This window comes from Sturnus vulgaris, chromosome 34, assembly GCF_052056855.1.
Source record: "Sturnus vulgaris isolate bStuVul1 chromosome 34, bStuVul1.hap1, whole genome shotgun sequence".
Taxonomy (NCBI): domain Eukaryota; kingdom Metazoa; phylum Chordata; class Aves; order Passeriformes; family Sturnidae; genus Sturnus; species Sturnus vulgaris.
The window spans coordinates 113,900-131,633 of NC_142276.1; the positions used below are offsets into that span (position 1 = coordinate 113,900).

Consider the following 17,734-nt stretch of genomic DNA (forward strand, 5'->3'; position numbering starts at 1 on the left):
TATCTCTGGGGGTTGTTCTTTGAGGGGGGTGGTCCCACCAACGCCCCCCCCCCCCGCCCCCCCCCCCCATTTCTGAATGCATCTCACGGCGCGGCCTTGGCAACCTCACACGAGCCGATGGGGGGGGTCTGCACCCTGAGCCCCCCTCTGCACCCCAAAATCCCCCCGAACTCCCCCCGAACCCCAGAACCCTCCCGAGCCCCCCCAAATCCCCCCACGCCCCATCCGGTGAGGGGGTCCCTACCCCAAAACACCCCCAGAAACCCTCCCCCAACCCCCTCCATGGAGGGGTTGTCTGAACCCCAAAATCCCCCCAATTTTCCCCCCAAAATCCCCTCCCCACGGAGGGGTCTCCACCCCAACGCCCCCCGCGCCCCCCCCCCCGCGCTGTGTCGTAGCTTTGTAGCCCCTCCCCCAGTGTGTGCAGTGCCCCTCCCCCCCCCCGTCCCCAAATCCCCTTTTTTTTTGGGAAAAAGAAGCTGAAAAAATCCGGTCCAAAGGGCCCCCCAGAAAACGGCAGCCGAGCCCCTCCCCCCACCTCGTGTGACCCCCCCCTCCCCCCACGTGTGATCCCTCCCCTCCTCCCCGACCAAAAATCGACAAAACCACGCGGAGCAAAAAACGCTAAAAATTCCCCAAAAATTACAAAAAAAAAAAAAAAAAAGAGGGGGGAAAGCCCCCAAAATAAAGAAAGAACTGCCGGGAAATGGCTGGGGGTGATTTGGGATATAGGGGCTATAGGGGATCTGTAGGGGTTATGGGGGACTATGGGGCCTATAGGGGTTCAAGGGGGGCAGTAGCGGATGGGGGGGCTATAGGGGATCTATTGCGGATGGGGGGGTCTGTAGGGGGTTATAGGGGGGCTATAGGGGATGATTTGGGATGTCCATAGGGGACGGGAGGGCTATAGGCGGTGTATAGCAGATGGGGGGGCTTTAGGGGATGACGGGGGGTTATAGGGGTCTATAGGGGGTCGGGGGGGGGCTATGAGGGGGGGTTTGGGGGGCTATAGGGTCAATGGGGGGGTCTCTGGGGGTCTTTGGGGTCCGCGCTGCGCTGGGGGTGCCGTGGGCGTGGCCTCGAAGAGTGGGCGGGGCTTCACAAAAGGGGGTGCGAGTTTGACCACACCCCTTAACTCAGCCCCGCCCGCATTGACTCCGCCCACTCATATTTGCATCGACCACGCCCCCTCCACGCCCGATCACACCCACATTGGCCACGCCCACTCTCGTTTGTAACCACGCCCGTTCCCCCCTCACGGCTTGGCCACGCCCCCTCCCCTCACGGCCGCCGCCACCGCGGCCGGACCGGCCCGAGCCGGCCGGAACCGGAGCCGGAACCGGAACCAGAACCAGAACCAGAACCGGAACCAACAACCCCGGCCCCCGGGGGGAGCCGCGCCCGGGCCGCGGAACCGATCCCGGAGCCGCCCCCGAGCCCCCGGCCCCGAGGCCGCCATGGGGGCCGGGGGGGGGGCGCGGGGCGGGCGCTGCCGCCCCCCCGAGCGAGGGGGGCGAGGCTGAGGAGGGGGCGGGGGGGGTCCCCGGGGGTGAGGGGGGGGTCGCAGGTGAGGGGGGGGTCCCGCCATGGGCTGCAACATGTGCGTGGTGCAGAAACCGGAGGAGCAGCACCGGGTGATGCTGCAGGTACCGGGATGCGGGGGGAAATGTGGGGAGGGGGAGATGAATGGGGGTCGATGGGGAGGGGGCTGCAGGGAGAGTGAATGCGGTAAATGGGGAGGGGGCGTGAGGGAGAATGAATAGGAGCAAATGGGGAGAGGGCGGCAGGTACCGGGCTGAGGGAAAATGGGGAGGGGGCTGCAGGGAGAATGAATGGGAGTAAATGAGGAGGGGGCTGCAGGTACCGGGCTAAGGGAGGATAAATGGGGAGGGGGATAATGGGGAGAGGGATAGGTAAATGGGTCTGGGGGCGAATGAATGGAGAGGCTGTCGGAACTGGGGGGAGGGTTAAAGGAAATGGGTCTGGGGGCTCTGGGGCTGCAGGTACCAGGATGGGAGGGAGAGAAGGGAAATGGGTCTGGGGGCGACAGGGGAATGAATGGGGGGGTTGAAAGGAAAGGGGTCTGGGGGCTGCAGAGCCGGGAATTGGGGAAGGGGGCTCGGAGATGGGGGCGAATTGGGTCTGGGGGCTTGGGGGTTGTAGGGGACGGAATGGGGGAAGGGGGACAGGTAAAGGGGGATAATTTGGGGAGGGGTCTAGGGGCTTAGGGGGGGTCTTGTGGGGGGGTGGGACGAGTAAAGGTGGGGGGCACAATTTGGGGAGGGGCGCAGATGGGGGGAGGGTCCAGGTCAGGTAAAAAGAGGGGGGGAGGGGTGGCACAGGTGAGGGGGGTGGTCTGGGGGCTTCAGGGGCAGTTTGGGGGCGTCCAGCACCCAAATTGGGGGGGGGTCTTTGGGGGGGGGGGGGTGTCCCGCCCCACTGTTGCCATGGCAACCACGCCCGCTGCTTCCGGGCGAGCTCAGACAATGGAGGGGTGGGCGGGGGCTCGGGGGGGCTTTGGGAAGGCTCTGGGGGGGGGGATCTGGGGGGGATTGGGGGGGTCTGGGGTCGCGAGGGGTGCGGCTGAATTTGGGGAGGGGGTGTTGGGTTTGGGGGAGGGATTTGGGACAATGGGGACCCCCGTGGGGGGTGGGGGGGGGAGGGGAATTTGAGGAGGGGTCCTGACCCCCTCCCCTCCCCCCCCCCAGGTGAGCGGGAAGGAGGGGTCGCGCCGGGGGGGTCCCCGGGGGGGCTCCAAGGAGCCGCTGGTGCTGCAGGTGCTGAGGAGGAGCCCCGGGGGGGTCGCCCCCCGCCTCAGCCCGGTTTGGGGGGGATCATCCCCCCCACCCCCACACCCCCAACATGGGGGGGAGGAGGGGGCGGCCCGGGACCCCCACCCATCATTGTGGGGGGGCTGGTGGACAGCGGCACCCAGACCGACATCAGCTTCGAGAGCCGCCTGGGGGGGGCCGAGCCGTGAGTGGGGGGGCACGGGGGGGTGGGGGGGACCCCGGGCACCCCCAGATCCCTGGAGACCCCCCCCCAGATCCTTGGGGAGCCCCCAGACCCTCCCCATATCCCTGGGGACCCCGTCCTTGTCCCTTGGACCCTCCCCAAGACCCCCCCCCCCCAAATCCTTGGGGAGCCCCCAGATCCCCCTCCGAACTCCTTGGGGACCCCCCCTTGGGCCTTGGACTCCCCCCCGAAATCCTTGGGGACCCCCCCAGACCCATTTCTGGGGTGTTCCACCCTCCAGTGTCCCCCAAAGCCCTTCAAGGACCTTTTTTGAGCTCCCCCCACCATTTAAACCCCCCCAAACTTTTGGGGGACCCCTCCCCCCACTCTGTGATCGCCCCCCCCAACATTTTTTGGGGCCCCCCAGGCCCCCCCTCCCCCAGGATTATTTCGATCCCACGGATTTGGGGGAGCCCGAGCGCCCGAGGAGCTGGAATATGAGGTGGGGGTCCCGAGGGGGAGGGGCTGGGGAGGTTTCGGGGGGGGGGGGAGGTTCCTGAATCTTTCTGGGGGGGGGTTGAAGGGAATCTGGGGGGAATTTGGGGGATTTGGGGCCCCCAGAATTGAAAAAAAAATCCAGGTTTTTGGGGAGGGGGGAGGGAAATTAGGGATGGGTCTGGGGGTGGCCCCGAGATTTTATGGGAGGGGGTCCTGAATCTTTTTGGGGGAGGTCTTGAATCTTTTTAGGGGGATTTGGGAAGATTTAGGGAGTTTGGGATCCCCAGAATTGAAAAAAACTCCGAATTTTTGGGGAGGGGGGAGTTGAGGAGAGGGCTGGAAATTGGGGAGGGGTCCTGGGATGGGTCCTGGATTTTTTGGGGGGGGGCTCTTGAGCCTTTTTGGGGGGGTTTGGGGCGAATTTTAGGGAGTTTGGGAGCCAAACAAATGGCGCCAAAACTGAATTTTTTTTGAGGAGAGGGGAGTCGAGGAAGGGCTGGAAATTGGGCAGGGGTCCTGGGGGATTGGGGGGGTTTTTGGGGGGGTTCTGGGGGTCCCCCTGACCCCTCCCCACCCTCCCAGGAGGTGGAGCTGTACAAAACCAGTCACAAACTGGGAATCACCGTCTGCTACCGCACGGACGGCGAGGAGGACCCCGGGATCTACGTGGGGGAGGTCTGGGGGGGGGGGTCCCTAATTTTGGGGAGGGGTCTTGTGGGGTTGGGGGGAGTCAAAAACCCAGAAAAAAAAAACCTCAAAAAAAAAGCCCAAGAAATCCGAAAAAAAATCCCCAAAAAATCCCCCAAAATCCTAAAAAAAAAAAAGCAAACCAACAAATATCCCAAAAAAAGGGGGTTCAGGGCTTACTGAGAGGCACAAAAATGGTTCGGGGTGGGAAGAAAAGGGGCAGAGACCCCCCCCGAATATTTGGGGATCTCACTTTTGGGGTGTCTTGGGTGGTGGGGGAAAGGGGGGGTAAAAACTCCCCCAAAAATCCCCATAACATCACCAAAAAAATCCAAAAAAATTTTTTAAAAAATCCCAAAACATTTTAAAGTAATCCCCAAAAAAAACCCCATTTTTTTTTTAAATCCCCATAAAATTATAAAAAACCCAAAAAAATAACAATCCCTAAAAGTTAAAAAAAAAAATTTTTTTTTTTTTAAATCCCCCCAAAAACTGGAAAAAAAAATCCCCAAATATTAAATAAAAAAAAAAATCCCTGTAAAAGGAGATTTGGGAATTTACTGGGAGGGTCCTGTGGGGGGGGGTTAAAGGTAAGAGACCCCTCCCAGAATTACGGGGACCCCCCCAAAATTTGGGCTTTTATTGCCCCTCCCCCTGTCAGGTGAACCCCAACAGCATCGCAGCCAAGGACGGGCGGATCCGGGAGGGCGACCGGATCGTCCAGGTGGGATTTTGGGGGGAGAATTCGGGGGGTCCTGGAACGGGGCTCTGGATCTGGGGGGGGTGGGTTGGATTTGGGGGGTCCCCAGAGTGTTTTGGGGGGTTCAAAAGGGTCTTCGGGTGCTTTTTGGGGGGGTCTTTTTGGGGTTGGGGGGAAAATTTGGGGATTTTTGCGTGGGGGGGTAATGGGGGGAGTTGGAGGAGGTTTTGGGACCCCTCAACCCCAGAAAGACCCCCCAGGACACCTCAGAAAACCCCCAAAACTCCTCCAGGACCCCCAAAACCTCGCCAAAGGGCCACCCCACCCAAAAAATCCCCCTCAGGACACCCTAAAACCCCTCCAGGATCTCCCAAATCCCCCCCACCACCCCAAAAAAACCTCCCTTAAGAAAAACCCTAAAAACCCCGCAAAAAACCCCTAAACCCCCAAAAAATCCTCCGTCCGCCCCCAAACCTTTTTCCCCACACCTTCCCCATTACCTTTATTTTTGGGGGGGGGGGTTCACGGGGTCTCCCCCCCCACTTTGACCCCTCCCCAAATTCCCAGATCAACGGGGTGGAGATCCAGGACCGGGAAGAGGCCGTGGCCTTCCTGACCCGTGAGCAGCAAACCAACATCTCCCTGCTGCTGGCACGGCCCGAGAGCCAGGTGGGCGCCCTGGGGGGGTCCGCACAATTTGGGGGAGGGTCCCGAGTCTTTTTGGGGGGTCCAGAGGGGATCTGGGGAGGTTTGGGGGGAATTTTGGGGAGTTTGGGGGCAGCAAAGGTGAAAAAAAAGGAGGCAGAGATGATTGAGGTGGGGAATTTGGGAAGGGAGAGGAGTTTGGGAGGGTTGGGAAATTGGGGAGGGGTCCTGGGGCGTCTCCCAAAATTTGGGGGGGGGGTCTCGAATCTTTTTGGGGGGGTCCAGAGGGGATCTGAGGGGAATTTTTGGGAGTCTGGGGGCACCAGGATGAAGGAAAAGGAGCCAAAATTCATTGATCTGGGGGAGAGGGGAGTTTGGAGGGATCTGAAATTGGGGAGGGGTCCCGGGGGGGGGGTCCCGGAGGATTTTGGGTGGTCCCTGACGCCCCTCCCCCAGCGATGGAAGGACAGCGACCGCGAGGATTTCCTGGATGAGTTCGGATCTGATGAGGAGGGGGAGCTCAGGGGGGCCTGGACCCCTCCCGGGCAGGTGAAAAATGGGGAAAAAATGGGAATTGGGTGGGGGGAGGAATGGGAAAAAATGGGAATTGGGGAGGGACAAATGAGGGCAAAATGGGGACGGGGTCAAAAATAGGGGAAAAATGGAAATTGGGTGGGAGAAAAATGGGAGGGGGGAAAATTGGAATGTAGGGGTTAAAATGAGTCTGGGGGATTCCAAATGAGTGGGGAGGGTCTGGAGGGGGGGAAATGGGGAGGGAGGGTTAAAAATGGGGGAGCGGTGGTTTTTGAGAAGCGGGAAAATGGGGAAAAATTGAGTTGGGGGAGTTAAAAATGGGTCTGGGGGATTCCAAGGGCGAGGAGAAGATGCTGGGAGGGAATCGGGGGAGGGGTCCTGGAGGGATAAGGGTTAGAAGGAGGGCCTGGGTCTGGGATTGTTTTGGGGTCCCTGCCCTGACGCCCCCTCCCCAAATTCGCAGCCGCCCAGCCCGGCCACGCCCGGAGGGGGCCGCGGGGCCGAGCCCGACAGCGGCGTGGGGCGCACGGACGAGTCCACGCGCAACGAGGAGAGCTCGGAGCACGATCTGCTGGGCGAGGAGGCTGGCGAGGGACCCCCCGCACCGCCACGGCCCCCCCCGCCCCGCCGGGACCCCCAAAATCCCCAAAATTCACCCCAAAACCAGCCCCGGCTGCACGCAAAACCCGGCGCTGGAGGCGCGGCCGCGCGGACCGGCTCCGGCTCCAGCTGCGGGTCGGCGGAAGAGCCGGAAGCGGAGCGAGCGGACGGCGCGGAGCGGGGCTGGAAGCGGGGTTAGGAGCGGGTTTAGGGCCGGGATTAGGAGCGGGATTAGGAGCGGGGTTCCCGGGCTCGCCCTCGCCGCCGCTGCCCGCCCTGAGCCCAGCGGAGCTGCGGCGCTACCGAGCGCTGCGCGGAGCGGGAGCCGCGGGCAGAGCGGAGCTGGCGCGGCTGGAGGAGGAGCTGCGGCACCTGGAATTCAAATGTCGGCACCTGCTGAGGGCCCAGCAGCTCGAGAGGCTCCGCGAGCGAGGCCGCCGGGCCTGGCGCGACCCCCGCCCGGGGGTCGAGGGTCCTTTGGCCGATATCGCCGAAGCTCCGGAGCGCGACAGCACCAGCGCCTACAACAGCGGCGAGAGCTCCCGCAGCTCCCCGCTGCTGCTCCGAGCCGCGCTCGGACCCGCTCCCCCCGCGCCGCCGGCACCCCCGGCCGCCTCCAAAGCTTCTCGTGGCAAACGACCCGGTCGGGACCGGCTGCTTAAAGCGCGGGCGATTAAAATCCTGGAAGAACGCGGCGGTTCCACCGATGATGACGCGAGGAGCGAGTTGAAAACGGGGCGCTATTGGAGCCGCGAGCAGCGCAAGCAGCACCTGGCGAGGGCTCGGGAGCAGCGCAGACGCCGGGAATTGTTGCTGCAGGGCCGGGCAGAGCCCCAGGCCGGGCTCGGAGCGGCCTCGAGCAGCGCGGAGCCCCCGCAGCCCCCGCAGCACGGGCAGGGGTCGCGGCGGGGCTGCGCAAGAGGAGCCGCCGCATCCTGGATAATTGGGTGACGATCCAGGAGATGATGCTGGCGCAGCACGGGGGGCGCCTGGAGCACCCGCTGCTCTCGGTCACCACCGTGTGACACCCGCGGGGACATCGGGGACAACGTGACCTCCCCCCCCACACCCCCCAAAATTCCTCCTCCCTCCTCCTCCCCAGCGCTGTCCCCTCCCGGGGGTGTCTCTGTGTCCCCTTTGTCCCCCCCCTCCCCCCGCCTCAAGCACAAGGTGAGGAGGGGGCGTCACCCCCCCCTTGTCCCCTCCCCCCCCATCGTCGTGTCTGTGGCCGTGCTTAGTTTGGGGTTATTTAGGGTTTTTTCAGGGTTTTTTTACATTTTTGTCACCTCCTCCCTTCACCCCAGGGCAACAGAACAGTCCTGGACTGACCCCACCCCACCCCCACCCCAAAAATCCTGGGGTGCCCCCCCTCCCCCCAGCGTGTTCTCCCCTCCCCCACCTCTGTCTGTGTCTGTCGGGGGGGGAGGGGCCGAATTTGGGAATGAAGGAAAAACAAGAAAACCTCGTTTTTACTCATTTCACCCCTTTTTGTGCTGCCTCGTGTTTTGGGGAGAAGTGTGGAAAATACTGGGGACCCCCCAAAAACAAATTGAGAGGGGTGGCAAAGCTTGGAGACACCACCCCCCCTCCCGAAAAAAAAAAAAAAAAAAAAAAAAACCAGAGGGACAAAATTTGGGAAGTTCCAAACGTCCCCCACCTTCCTGAGCCCCCCTCCAGCCCAAAAACCAGACCGGCAAAATTTGGGGACCCCCCGATTCTTCCAACCCCTCCTGGGACTTCTAAAAATACCCCAAAATTTGGGGACCCTCCCCCCTTTTCATCCCTGCAACTTTGGGGACCCCATGACCACCCCAAAATCCCAAACGGTGCCACCAGCGAGGGAACAAAAATCTCTTTATTCCACCGACACCCCCCAAACCCACCCGGGCCCCTCCAAATCCTCGCGGCTTTTGGGAGGTCCCGGAGGGTTTTTTGGGGGGATTTTTGGGGGGTTCAGGCGTGCAGGGCCCTCCAGCGATCCAGGGGTCCCCGGGACGGGACGTACTTGACCCCGCAGCCGTCGGGGATCAGGCGCTTCTGGGCCACCATCTCCTCGAAGGCGTCGGCGTTGAACTTGGTGAACCCCCATTTCTTGGAGATGTGGATCTGGGGGAACCCCAAAAATCGCTCAGGGGGAGCCCAAAAACCCCAAGAGAAAAAATTCCAGGGCTTCCAGGTCTCCCATCCCAATTATTTCAAGGTTTTTTTGGTCCTTGTTTGAAGTTTGATCTCTTTGGGTCCCCCCGTTTTGGCAAACCCCAATTTGTTAAAGAGATGTGGATTTGGGGGGACCCCAAAACCCCCTCAAAATAAAAAATCTGGGGGTTTCCAGATCCCAGAACCTTCTGGCACCCCAAAAACCTCAACGTGAACCCTCCCAGAACCTCCTCCCTTCACTTTTTACCCCCCCAACCCTACAAATTTTGGGGCACCCCACAACTTCCCAATCCCCCGATTTTTCGGGGTGTCCCAGGTACCTTTTGGCGCCCGGGGAATTTGAACTTGGCTCTCCTGAGCGCCTCCACCACGTGCTCCTTGTTCTGGGCCTTGGTGCGGATGGACATGATGACCTGGCCGATGTGAACCCGGGCCACCGTGCCCTGCGGCTTCCCAAAGGCGCCTCTCATCCCGGTCTGGAGCCTGGGAACGCGGAATTGGGGAGGGGTCAGCACGGCGGAGACCCCAGACCCAACCCCAAACCTCCCTGGAGACCCCAGACCCATTTACAGAAGGAGTTTTGTAACCGACGTCCATGAAAAGTGGGGAGCGGGAACCCCAAAAATCCCCCCAAAATCCCAGTCTGGAATCTGGGAATGAGAAATTGGGGAGGGGTCTGTGAGGGGAACGCCCCTGGAGACCCCAGCCCTATTTCAAGGCGGGGGGAAGGGGGGGGTCTCATATCCCCAAAGCAGAATTTTGTGTCCCCAGGGGGATTTTAAGCTCCTAGACCCATCCTAAAGACGATTTTGTGCCCCAGGAAAATTTTTTGGACCCTCCCCAAAAAAATGGATTATTTTTTGGGATTTTAGATTAATTTTGGATTTGGATTAATTTTGAAGCCCCCCAGAACAACTTCTGTGCCCAAGGCGATTTTTTGCACCCTCCAGGATGATTTTTTGCCCCCCAGGACAATTTTTTAACCCCCCAGGTCATTTTTGGAGCCCCCAGGACAATTTTGTCCCCCCGGCCCCTTTGGGTGCCCCCCCAGGTTGGGGAGGGGTCCCTACACAGCCGGGGGGGAGGGGTCTCTGTGCGCAGCCAGTGCACGCCGGGACCCCACGGGGGAGGGGCCACGGCCGGCTTAATTAACTGCGGGATAATTAACTCCCAGCTAATTAATGGGGCACCCCTAAAATGGGGGGGACACCAGTAAACTGATGGGGGCACCCCAAAATCAATAAAACCCTGAAATAATTTATTACTATAATTAATAACCCTGAAATTAATGGGGACACCACAAAACTAATGAGGGAGCTCCCTAAAATGGTGGGGACATCCCCAAATTAATTAATTAATGGAAGCACCCCCAACATTAATGGAGACAGCCTGGAATTAATGGGAGTATCCAAAAATTAATTAATCTGGACATCTTGAAGTTTCAGGGACCCCCCCCTCAGGATTTTGGGAACTCCTCCAAATTTTGGGACACCCCCAATTCAGGGCGACCTTTCCATGACCCAGCCCAGAAACTTTTCCCTTTCAATTTTGGGAACCCCCCCCAAAACTCCAACGACCCCCCCAGGATTTCGGGGACCCCCCCCAGGATTTCGGGGACCCCCCCAGGATTTCGGGGACCCCGGACCTGTCGGCGCCGGCGCACGAGAGCATTTTGTTGATGCGGATGACGTGGAAGGGGTGCAGGCGCACGCGGATGTGGAAGCCGTCCTTGCCGCAGCTCTTCACCATGTATTTATGGCGCAGATCCGCGCGGCCTCCAGCGCTGGGCGGGCGGGGGCGTCAGGACCCCTCCCCAAACCGACAGGACCCCCCCCCCCCCCCAGGAGACGGCACCCGAAATTCGAGGGGTTTTGGGGAAAATTTGGGATTTCTACCCCAAAAATCCCCCTTGACCCTTGGAGCCAAACTCATCCCACTCACCCAGGGGTCCCAAACCCTCCCAAAAAAAACCCCCCAAATGCTCCCCAAACCCCTCAAAACGCCTTAAAATCCTCCCCAAAATCCCCCAAATAATTCCCAACCTCCCCCAAAAACCTCTCAAAACTCATGAAGACCCCAAAATCTCCCTCAAATCCTCCCAAAACTCCCTGAAATGGTCCAAAAAAAAAACTCCCAAACCCCCGGCATCACCCCGACTTTTTAAGGATCCCCCAAAAAAACCGAATTCCCCAAAATCGCGGTTTTTACCCTCGGAACTCAGCTGCTCGTACTCGTCCGATACCATGTGTCCGCACAGGGGGAACTCATCCACTTTCGCCTTTTTCCGCCCCAAATCGAAAATTCGGATTTTTGGGTCTGGGGGCGAGACCCGGAAGGGTCAGGGGAGGATTTTTTGGGGGGAGGATTTTTTTGGGTTTTTTTTGGGGGGGGGGGGTCGGGACTCACCGGGGACACCGCGGCAGAAGCGGGATTTGGGGTAGGGTTTGTTCTTGCAGTAGCGGTAACTGAGAAGGGCGAAAGAAGGGTTAAAAAAATCTCAAAAAATCCCAAACTGATCCGAAAAATCCCGCAAAATAGATCCTGAAAAATCCCAAAAGTCGATCCCAAAAAAAAATCCCCAAAACTGATCCAAAAAAACTTCCCCAAATCTCAAAACTGATCCCTAAAAATCCCCCGAGTCTCACCCTGAAGACCCCAAACCCCTTTAAATCCACAAAACTCCTTTTCTTAACCCTCCAGATCCTTATAAACCCCAAATATTCAATTTTTAACCCACTCAAGACGTCTCCCCAGATCCATTTTAAGCAAATATTCCACTTTTAACGCTCCCAAATCATTTGACCCCTAAATATTTCCATTTTCAACACCCCCATGACGACCCCAGACCCTTTAAAACCCCCCCCAGTGACGTCACAGCGGCTGGAAACGTCACGCTTCCCCCTCCGCAATGACGTCACGCCTCTCACCATCGTGCCGGCCGGCGGCCCATGGCGGCTCCGAGGCCTGGGAACCTGTAGAGGAACAAAACGGGACGGATTGGGGACGGTGGGGACCCCAAAAAAATCCTAAAAACCCTTAAAAAAAAACCAAAAAAACCCCAAAGCCACGCCGGGCCCAGCCCGAACCCGCCCGCCCCCCACGCGCCGCTCCGACCTCGCCGAGCGCCCGAAAGAGGCCGCGGGCTAGGCCGCGGGCGCCTGCGCGCTGCTTTTATAGCACGTGCGTACTTCCGGTAGCGCCCTCAACTTCCGGTGGCGCTCCGGCCGCCCTGGATGACTCAACGAGGGGCAGCGGAGATGGCGCCAGAGGGCGCTGCAGGTGTGCTGAAGGGGAAGCGCGGGGTTTTGGCAGCACGGGAGGTGTGAGGGGACCGGGAAAGCCGCGGCGAGGCCTCGGCAAGGCCGCGGGAGCGAGCGGCTGCCATAGAGACGGAAGGAGCCGCTCCGGCGAGCTCGGCCGCCATAGAGAGGAGAGGAGCGGCCAATCAGAGCGCGCGGGTGGAGACGGCGCAGGCGCAGTGAGGCCACAGGTGCTGACTGGTGGCGCTCTGTGAAGCGATCTTTATTTACATTGCCCCGCCTTGTTTGCATATTTTACCATAGGGGCGGGGCTGTCATGGCTGTATTTGCATGTAATTTACATAAAGGGCGGGGTCACTCGGGGGTCCCGGGGGTGTTTTTGGGGGTCCCCCCCTCAGCCATGCTCGGGGTCGTGCGAGCGCCGCCATTTTGAGTATGGGCAAAAGGGAAGGGGAATTTTGGGCGGGAAAAGGAGAATTTGGGGAATTTTGGGAATTTCTGAGGGAAAGACTGGAGGATTTTTGCGTGGGGGTCAGATACAGGTTAATTGGGGGGGTACAGGAAATTCTTGGGAATTATTGGGGGATTTTTTTAGGGGGAATTTTTGGGGGGCATTGAGGATTTTGTGGTGATTCTGTTTTGAGGCAATTTTGGGGGGATTTTGTGCCTATTGTGGGGGGATTTTTGAGGTGATTTTGTAGCGATTTTTTAGGGGGATTTTGAGACGATGTTTTCAGCTTTTTGGGGCGTCCCACCCTGATTTTTTTGAGGGGGGCGTCCCATGAATGCAGTGCGGATTTTTGCCTTTATATGAGTTTTTATTTTGAATTTGTATCCATTTTATTTGCATTACTGTGGTCTCAGCTTAATTCGAAGGGGTTTTTTTTGGGGCTGGGGGTCCCTAACTTTATTAAAGGGGAAGGATAAATAAAATAAATTTATTTATCTTGAGCCGCCCCCTCCCTTTCCAAGATGGCGCCCAGCATCTCCTCACACATCAGCAGCGCCCGCGCCACATGGAAACAACCTGGAAAAACGGGGCAAAAACGGGGGAAAAACGGGAAACGTGAGGGAAAACCCCCATTTCTGAAGCCCCCCTCACCAAAATCAGAGCCCCCAGACCCACCTTTGTAGGGCCCCCCCTTGATGGAAAGCGCCACGGAGCCGTCGCGGTTCAGGTACCCGAACCACTCGCCGTGCTCGGGGTCACGGAACTGGGGGGGTTTGGGGGGAATTTGGGGAGGGGGAGAGGGGGGTGAGACCCCCTCCTCAAAATATGGGAGACCCCCACACCCTCCCAAAAAAAAGATTTGGGGATTCTAAAAGGGAGACCCCCCCCAAAATCTTCTGGAATGGCGGAATCTCAATCCTGGGCCTAAAGGAGGTTTTGGGGATCCCTCCACCCAAATGGGGGCACCCCCACCCCAAATTAGGAACCTTTTGGGACCCCCCCACCCCCCAACTGGGAGCTCCCCAGATACCCCAAGACCCCAAATCCCCCCCAGGACCCCCCCCCCCCAATTTTCACAGCATCCCCTCCTTCAAAACACCAAAACTCCAAATTTGCCCTCAGGACCCCCCAAATTCCCCTCCCCAGGGACCCCAAAAATCTCCTCAATATCCCCATTCCTCCCAGGACCCCTCCAAATTCCTCCTTTACCCCCCAAAAAACCCAAATTCTCCCCCAAATTCCCCCTCAAATCCCCCAACTTCCCTCCCCAGGGACCCCCAAGCATCCCCCCAATATCCCCCAAACCCCAAATTTTCCCCAAAATCCCCTCCCCCACCCTGTCGAAGGTGAACTGGGCCAGCTGCAGGAACTGGGAGATCAAACTGGGCCGGGGCTGGAAGAGCTGGGCGGCCAAAAGGGCAACCATGGCCTCGGCGTGGGGCCACCAGAGCTTCATGGACCACTCCAGCTGCAGGTTTGGGGGAAAAAATGGGAATTTGGGAAAAAAACGGGGGAAAAAAGTGAAAATTCGAGATAAAATGGGTTAAAAATGAGTTTAAATGGGTTAAAAATGGGCTTAAACTGAGAAAATTTGGGGGGAAATGGGGCCTGCAGAGTTTCATGGACCACTCCAGGTGGGGTTTGGGAGGAAAAAATGGGAATTTGGGAAAAAAAACGGATTTTTGAATATTGAGTGAATTTTGGGGGTTCCCAGGTAGAATTTTGGTGAATTTTGGGTGTCCCAGGTGGGATTTTTTGGGGATTTTTGTGGATTTCGGAGCTCCCCAGGTGGGATTTTTGGGGTTACCTGTGTGGGGCAGTGCCCGTCAGCGTCCAGGAAGGTGAAGATCCCCCCGTGCTGGGGGTCCCAGCCCCATTTTAGGGGTCCCTCCACCAGCGCTGCCACCGCCCGAGCCCCCAAATCCGCGTCCCCCCGGCGCCCCGAGAACTCCAGCAGCAGCCAGGCCGCCTCCAGGGCGTGGCCTGGGACACCCCCAAAATCCGGGGGGCAGAAATTTGGGGAGAAAGAGAGAAAAAAATGGGGAAAAAGAGTAAAAATCGGGGGAAAAAAGCAAAAAAAATGGGGTTTTCTAGCCCAAAATTGGGGTTTAGGTTTGGGTTCCCCCCAAAAAATCGGGATTTCCCCCCAGAATTGGTATCAAACCCCCCCAAAATCAGGATTTCCCCCCCGAAAATTGGGATCAAACCCCCCAAAATTATGATTCCCCCCCCAAAATCAGGATCCAAACCTCCCGAAATCAGGATTTCCCCCCAAATTTGGGATCCACCCCCGGCCCCCCGCCCAAACCAGGACCACCCCCCATTTTTGGGGTCCCCCTCACCGGGGTTCATGAGGCGCCCGAGGCTCCCCGGCAGCTCCCCCCCCTCGGGGCTGACGTTCTCCAGCACCACCGAGTCCCCCCGCTGGCCCCCAAAATTCCCGGTCAGGGGGGGACCCCAAAATTTGGGGGTGGGGGGGCCCCCGGGGCTGCTCGTGGGGAGAAAGAGCCCCCGGGGGCGATTGTGGGGGGAGAAATTTGGGGTTTGGGGGTCCCGGGGGGGGATTTTTGGGGTCCCAAGGCTGTTTTTTGGGGTCCCAGGATGCTTTTGATGTCCTCAGGGCTGTTTTGGGGGTAATTTTGGGGTCCCAGGCTAATTTTTGGGATAATTTTGGGGTCTCAGGGCTGATTTTTGGGGTCCCAGGATGATTTCGGTGTCCCCAGGGCTGTTTTGGGGGTCCCAGGGCTGTTTTGGGGGTTCCCAGGATGTTTTTTGGGGCAGTTTTGGGGTTCCCGGGCTGTTTTGGGGGTAATTTTGGGGGTCCCAGGATGTTTTTTGGGGCAGTTTTGGGGTTCCCGGGCTGTTTTGGGGGTAATTTTGGGGTCCCAGGATGATTTTGGGGGTTCCAGGATGATTTTTGGGGCAGTTTTGGGGTTCCCGGGCTGTTTTTTGGGGGTACCTGCAGATGCATCAGCACGTGCCGCGCCCCCCACTCCGCCATGGCCTCGGCCTCGGGGTCGGGCTCGCTCTGGGGGTCCCTCCGGGGGTCCCCCCAAAGCTGCAGCCCCACCTTGAGCACCATCATGGGCTGGGCCAGCGCCTGCTGGGGGGGGGTCCCCGAAAATCGGGGGCGCCCCAATTCCATGGGAGCCCCCCGGGCCCAGCCCCACACGGCCAGAGCCCAGTCCCGGGCCCAGGCCTGCGACGGGAGAGGGAATTGGGGCTGGGGGCTTCGGGGGGAGGGAATGGGGCTGGGGGGAAATGGGGCTGGGGGCTTCGGGGGGAGGGAATTGGGGCTGGGGGATTGGAGGGGGGGGGAAATGGGGCTGGGGGCTTCGGGGGGAGAGAATGATCTCACCCGGTAGCGCGGCTCTCAGTGTTAATTAGGGGAGGGGTCCCGGTGTGGTTAATTAGGGGAGGGGTCTCACCCGGTAGCGGGGCTCTCAGTGTTAATTTGGGGAGGGGTCCCGGTGTGGTTAATTAGGGGAGGGGTCTCACCCGGTAGCGGGGCTCTCAGTGTTAATTAGGGGAGGGGTCCCGGTGTGGTTAATTAGGGGAGGGGTCTCACCCGGTAGCGGGGCTCCCCCGCCGCCCGGCCCAGCTCGTCCAGCCCCAGCGCGCAGAACGCTTCGCTGTAGAAGCTGCGCTGGAGGCGCTCGGGGCGCCCGGCCCGGCTCAGCGCGAAGGCGGCGCGGGAGGAGCCGGGCAGCGGCCGCACGTGGCTCTGCAGGAACTCCCCGGCTGAAATTGGGGCGAATTCCGGCGGTTTCGGGCAAAATTGGGGCGATTTCGGAGGAATTTGGGGGTGAGAAAAAGGAAAAAGCTCCGAACGGGGAATCCCATAGAGCTCAATGGGGACAGCGCCGCTTGGTGGCCAAAAGCGGGAATTGCAGCCGCTGCGATCTTTGAGGGGACTTAGGGGAATTTGGGGAGATTTGGGGGAATTTCAGGGAATTGGGGGAATTTCAGGGAATTTCGGGGGAAATTGGGGTCTCTGATGGGAATTTGAGGAAATTGGGGGTTGGAAAAAGGGCGGAACTGCCACCCCACACCCTGCCCCCATCTGCCCCCTAACTCACCCCACCGCCCCCCCAAAAGCCCCCCGCCCTTCCCCCATTTCCCCCCACATATCCCCCCGACCCCCTCCCCATTTCCCCCCCTCCCCACCTTTCCGCGCCGCCTCGAGCAGTTCGGGCCGGCGGAACCGGGGCACGGTCCGGTACAGGCGGGAATAGACCCAGATCTGGGGGTTCGGGGCGGTTTCAGGGGGGTCCCCGCAGCCCCCCGGGTCCCGCCCCACGCCCCCCGCCCCACACGGACCTGGCGGCCCTGCAGCCACACGAATTTGGTGTCGTCGTAGACGGAACCGTCGCGACTGAGGCAGGAGAAGAAACCCCTGGGGGGGGGACACGGGGGTGGGTGTGGAGGATTTGGGGGTCCCAGGGGGTTCTTGGGGGGGAATTCGGGGGTCCCAGACCTCGGGCTGTCTTGTGGGGGGGCGCTTGGGGGTCCCCTTTGGGAATTTGGGAGGCACTTGGTGGCCCTGGGCTCGAGTTCGGGGAGAAAATTGGGGGTCTCAGACCTCAGAGTGCCCGGTGGGGCCGTGGGGGGCACTCGGGGGTCTCAGGGTTATTTGGGGGTCACCCTTGGGGATGCTTGGGAAATCTGGGGGGTCCTGGGGTCACTCTTGGGGGTCCCGGGGGTGTCTCTGGGGTGTTTTTGGGGTTTTTTTTTGGGGGTCCCCCCTCACCCGTGCTCGGGGTCGTGCGAGTGCCGCTCCCAGAACGCCACGGCCGCGTCCAGCTCGGCCGCGATGCGGCCCCGCCACTCCCGGAGCTGCTCCATGGCTGGGGAGGGGGCGGCCCGTGGGACCCCAGACCCAGCCGTGGGACCCCAGACCCGCCTCAGCCCAGCCAGGGGAGTTCCCTAAATCCCCCCCCCCCCTATTAATTTCCCCCTAAATCCCCCAAACCCCCCCCGACCCTGGGGGTCCCCTCAGCCCCCCCAGACCCCCATGAGGGTCCCCAAAATCCCCCCCAGCCCCACCCTGAGGTCCCCAAAATCCTCTCTGCCCCCCTCAAACCCCACCGTGGGGGTTCCCAAAATCCCCCCCTCAGCCCTGGGGGTCCCCAAAGCCCCCGCAGACCCATTTTGGGGTCCCCAAAACCGCGCCCCCCCCTCCGGACCCACCGCGGCCTCTGCCCAGTCACGAGACCTCGCGACAAGGCCCCGCCCCCTTCCTGACCA

At 60.0% G+C, this 17,734-nt stretch overlaps 3 protein-coding genes and 1 non-coding gene across 4 annotated transcripts; 1 reads left to right on the forward strand and 3 right to left on the reverse strand.

The window, feature by feature from the left end:
• Nucleotides 1-1,514: 1,514 nt before the first annotated feature.
• PDZD4 (PDZ domain containing 4) lies at nt 1,515-8,095 on the forward strand. The gene is given in 11 exon segments (XM_088155069.1): nt 1,515-1,646; nt 2,709-2,903; nt 2,905-2,976; nt 3,383-3,457; nt 4,036-4,128; nt 4,802-4,864; nt 5,408-5,509; nt 5,942-6,034; nt 6,483-6,605; nt 6,608-7,481; nt 7,517-8,095. Coding segments are annotated over 11 exon segments (1,878 nt in total). The 5' UTR covers nt 1,515-1,586; the 3' UTR covers nt 7,645-8,095.
• A 361-nt stretch (nt 8,096-8,456) lies between these two features.
• On the reverse strand, nt 8,457-11,941 carry RPL10 (ribosomal protein L10). The gene is given in 8 exon segments (XM_014893399.2): nt 8,457-8,725; nt 9,097-9,259; nt 10,422-10,533; nt 10,536-10,559; nt 10,985-11,092; nt 11,183-11,241; nt 11,704-11,748; nt 11,891-11,941. Coding segments are annotated over 7 exon segments (642 nt in total). The 5' UTR covers nt 11,727-11,748; nt 11,891-11,941; the 3' UTR covers nt 8,457-8,572.
• On the reverse strand, nt 9,793-9,934 carry LOC148220573 (small nucleolar RNA SNORA70). Its single transcript, XR_015798734.1, has one exon. It is a non-coding gene; the product is annotated as a small nucleolar RNA SNORA70 (small nucleolar RNA).
• Nucleotides 11,942-12,833: 892 nt separating the features above from the next.
• Nucleotides 12,834-17,724, reverse strand: RENBP (renin binding protein). Its single transcript, XM_088155068.1, has 11 exons — nt 17,678-17,724; nt 17,238-17,334; nt 16,808-16,883; nt 16,655-16,730; nt 16,056-16,228; nt 15,447-15,686; nt 14,830-14,911; nt 14,295-14,470; nt 13,824-13,955; nt 13,163-13,250; nt 12,834-13,063 (listed from the first exon to the last, which is right to left on the reverse strand). Exons 2-11 carry the CDS (start codon nt 17,330-17,332, stop codon nt 12,975-12,977), a joined length of 1,227 nt encoding a protein of 408 aa, XP_088011194.1. The 5' UTR covers nt 17,333-17,334; nt 17,678-17,724; the 3' UTR covers nt 12,834-12,974.
• Nucleotides 17,725-17,734: the final 10 nt, after the last annotated feature.

Bases quoted from the DNA above. Each gene is read 5' to 3' on its own strand.
- RENBP (XM_088155068.1), bottom strand. From the start codon at position 17,332: ATGGAGCAGCTCCGGGAGTGGCGGGGCCGCATCGCGGCCGAGCTGGAC. The intron at 16,884-17,237 runs GTGAGGGGGGAC...TCCCCCCCCCAG, and splicing joins TCGCACGACCCCGAGCACGG to GGGTTTCTTCTCCTGCCTCA. The intron at 14,912-15,446 runs GTACCCCCAAAA...TTTGGGGGCCAG, and splicing joins ACGTGCTGATGCATCTGCAG to CGGGGGGACTCGGTGGTGCT.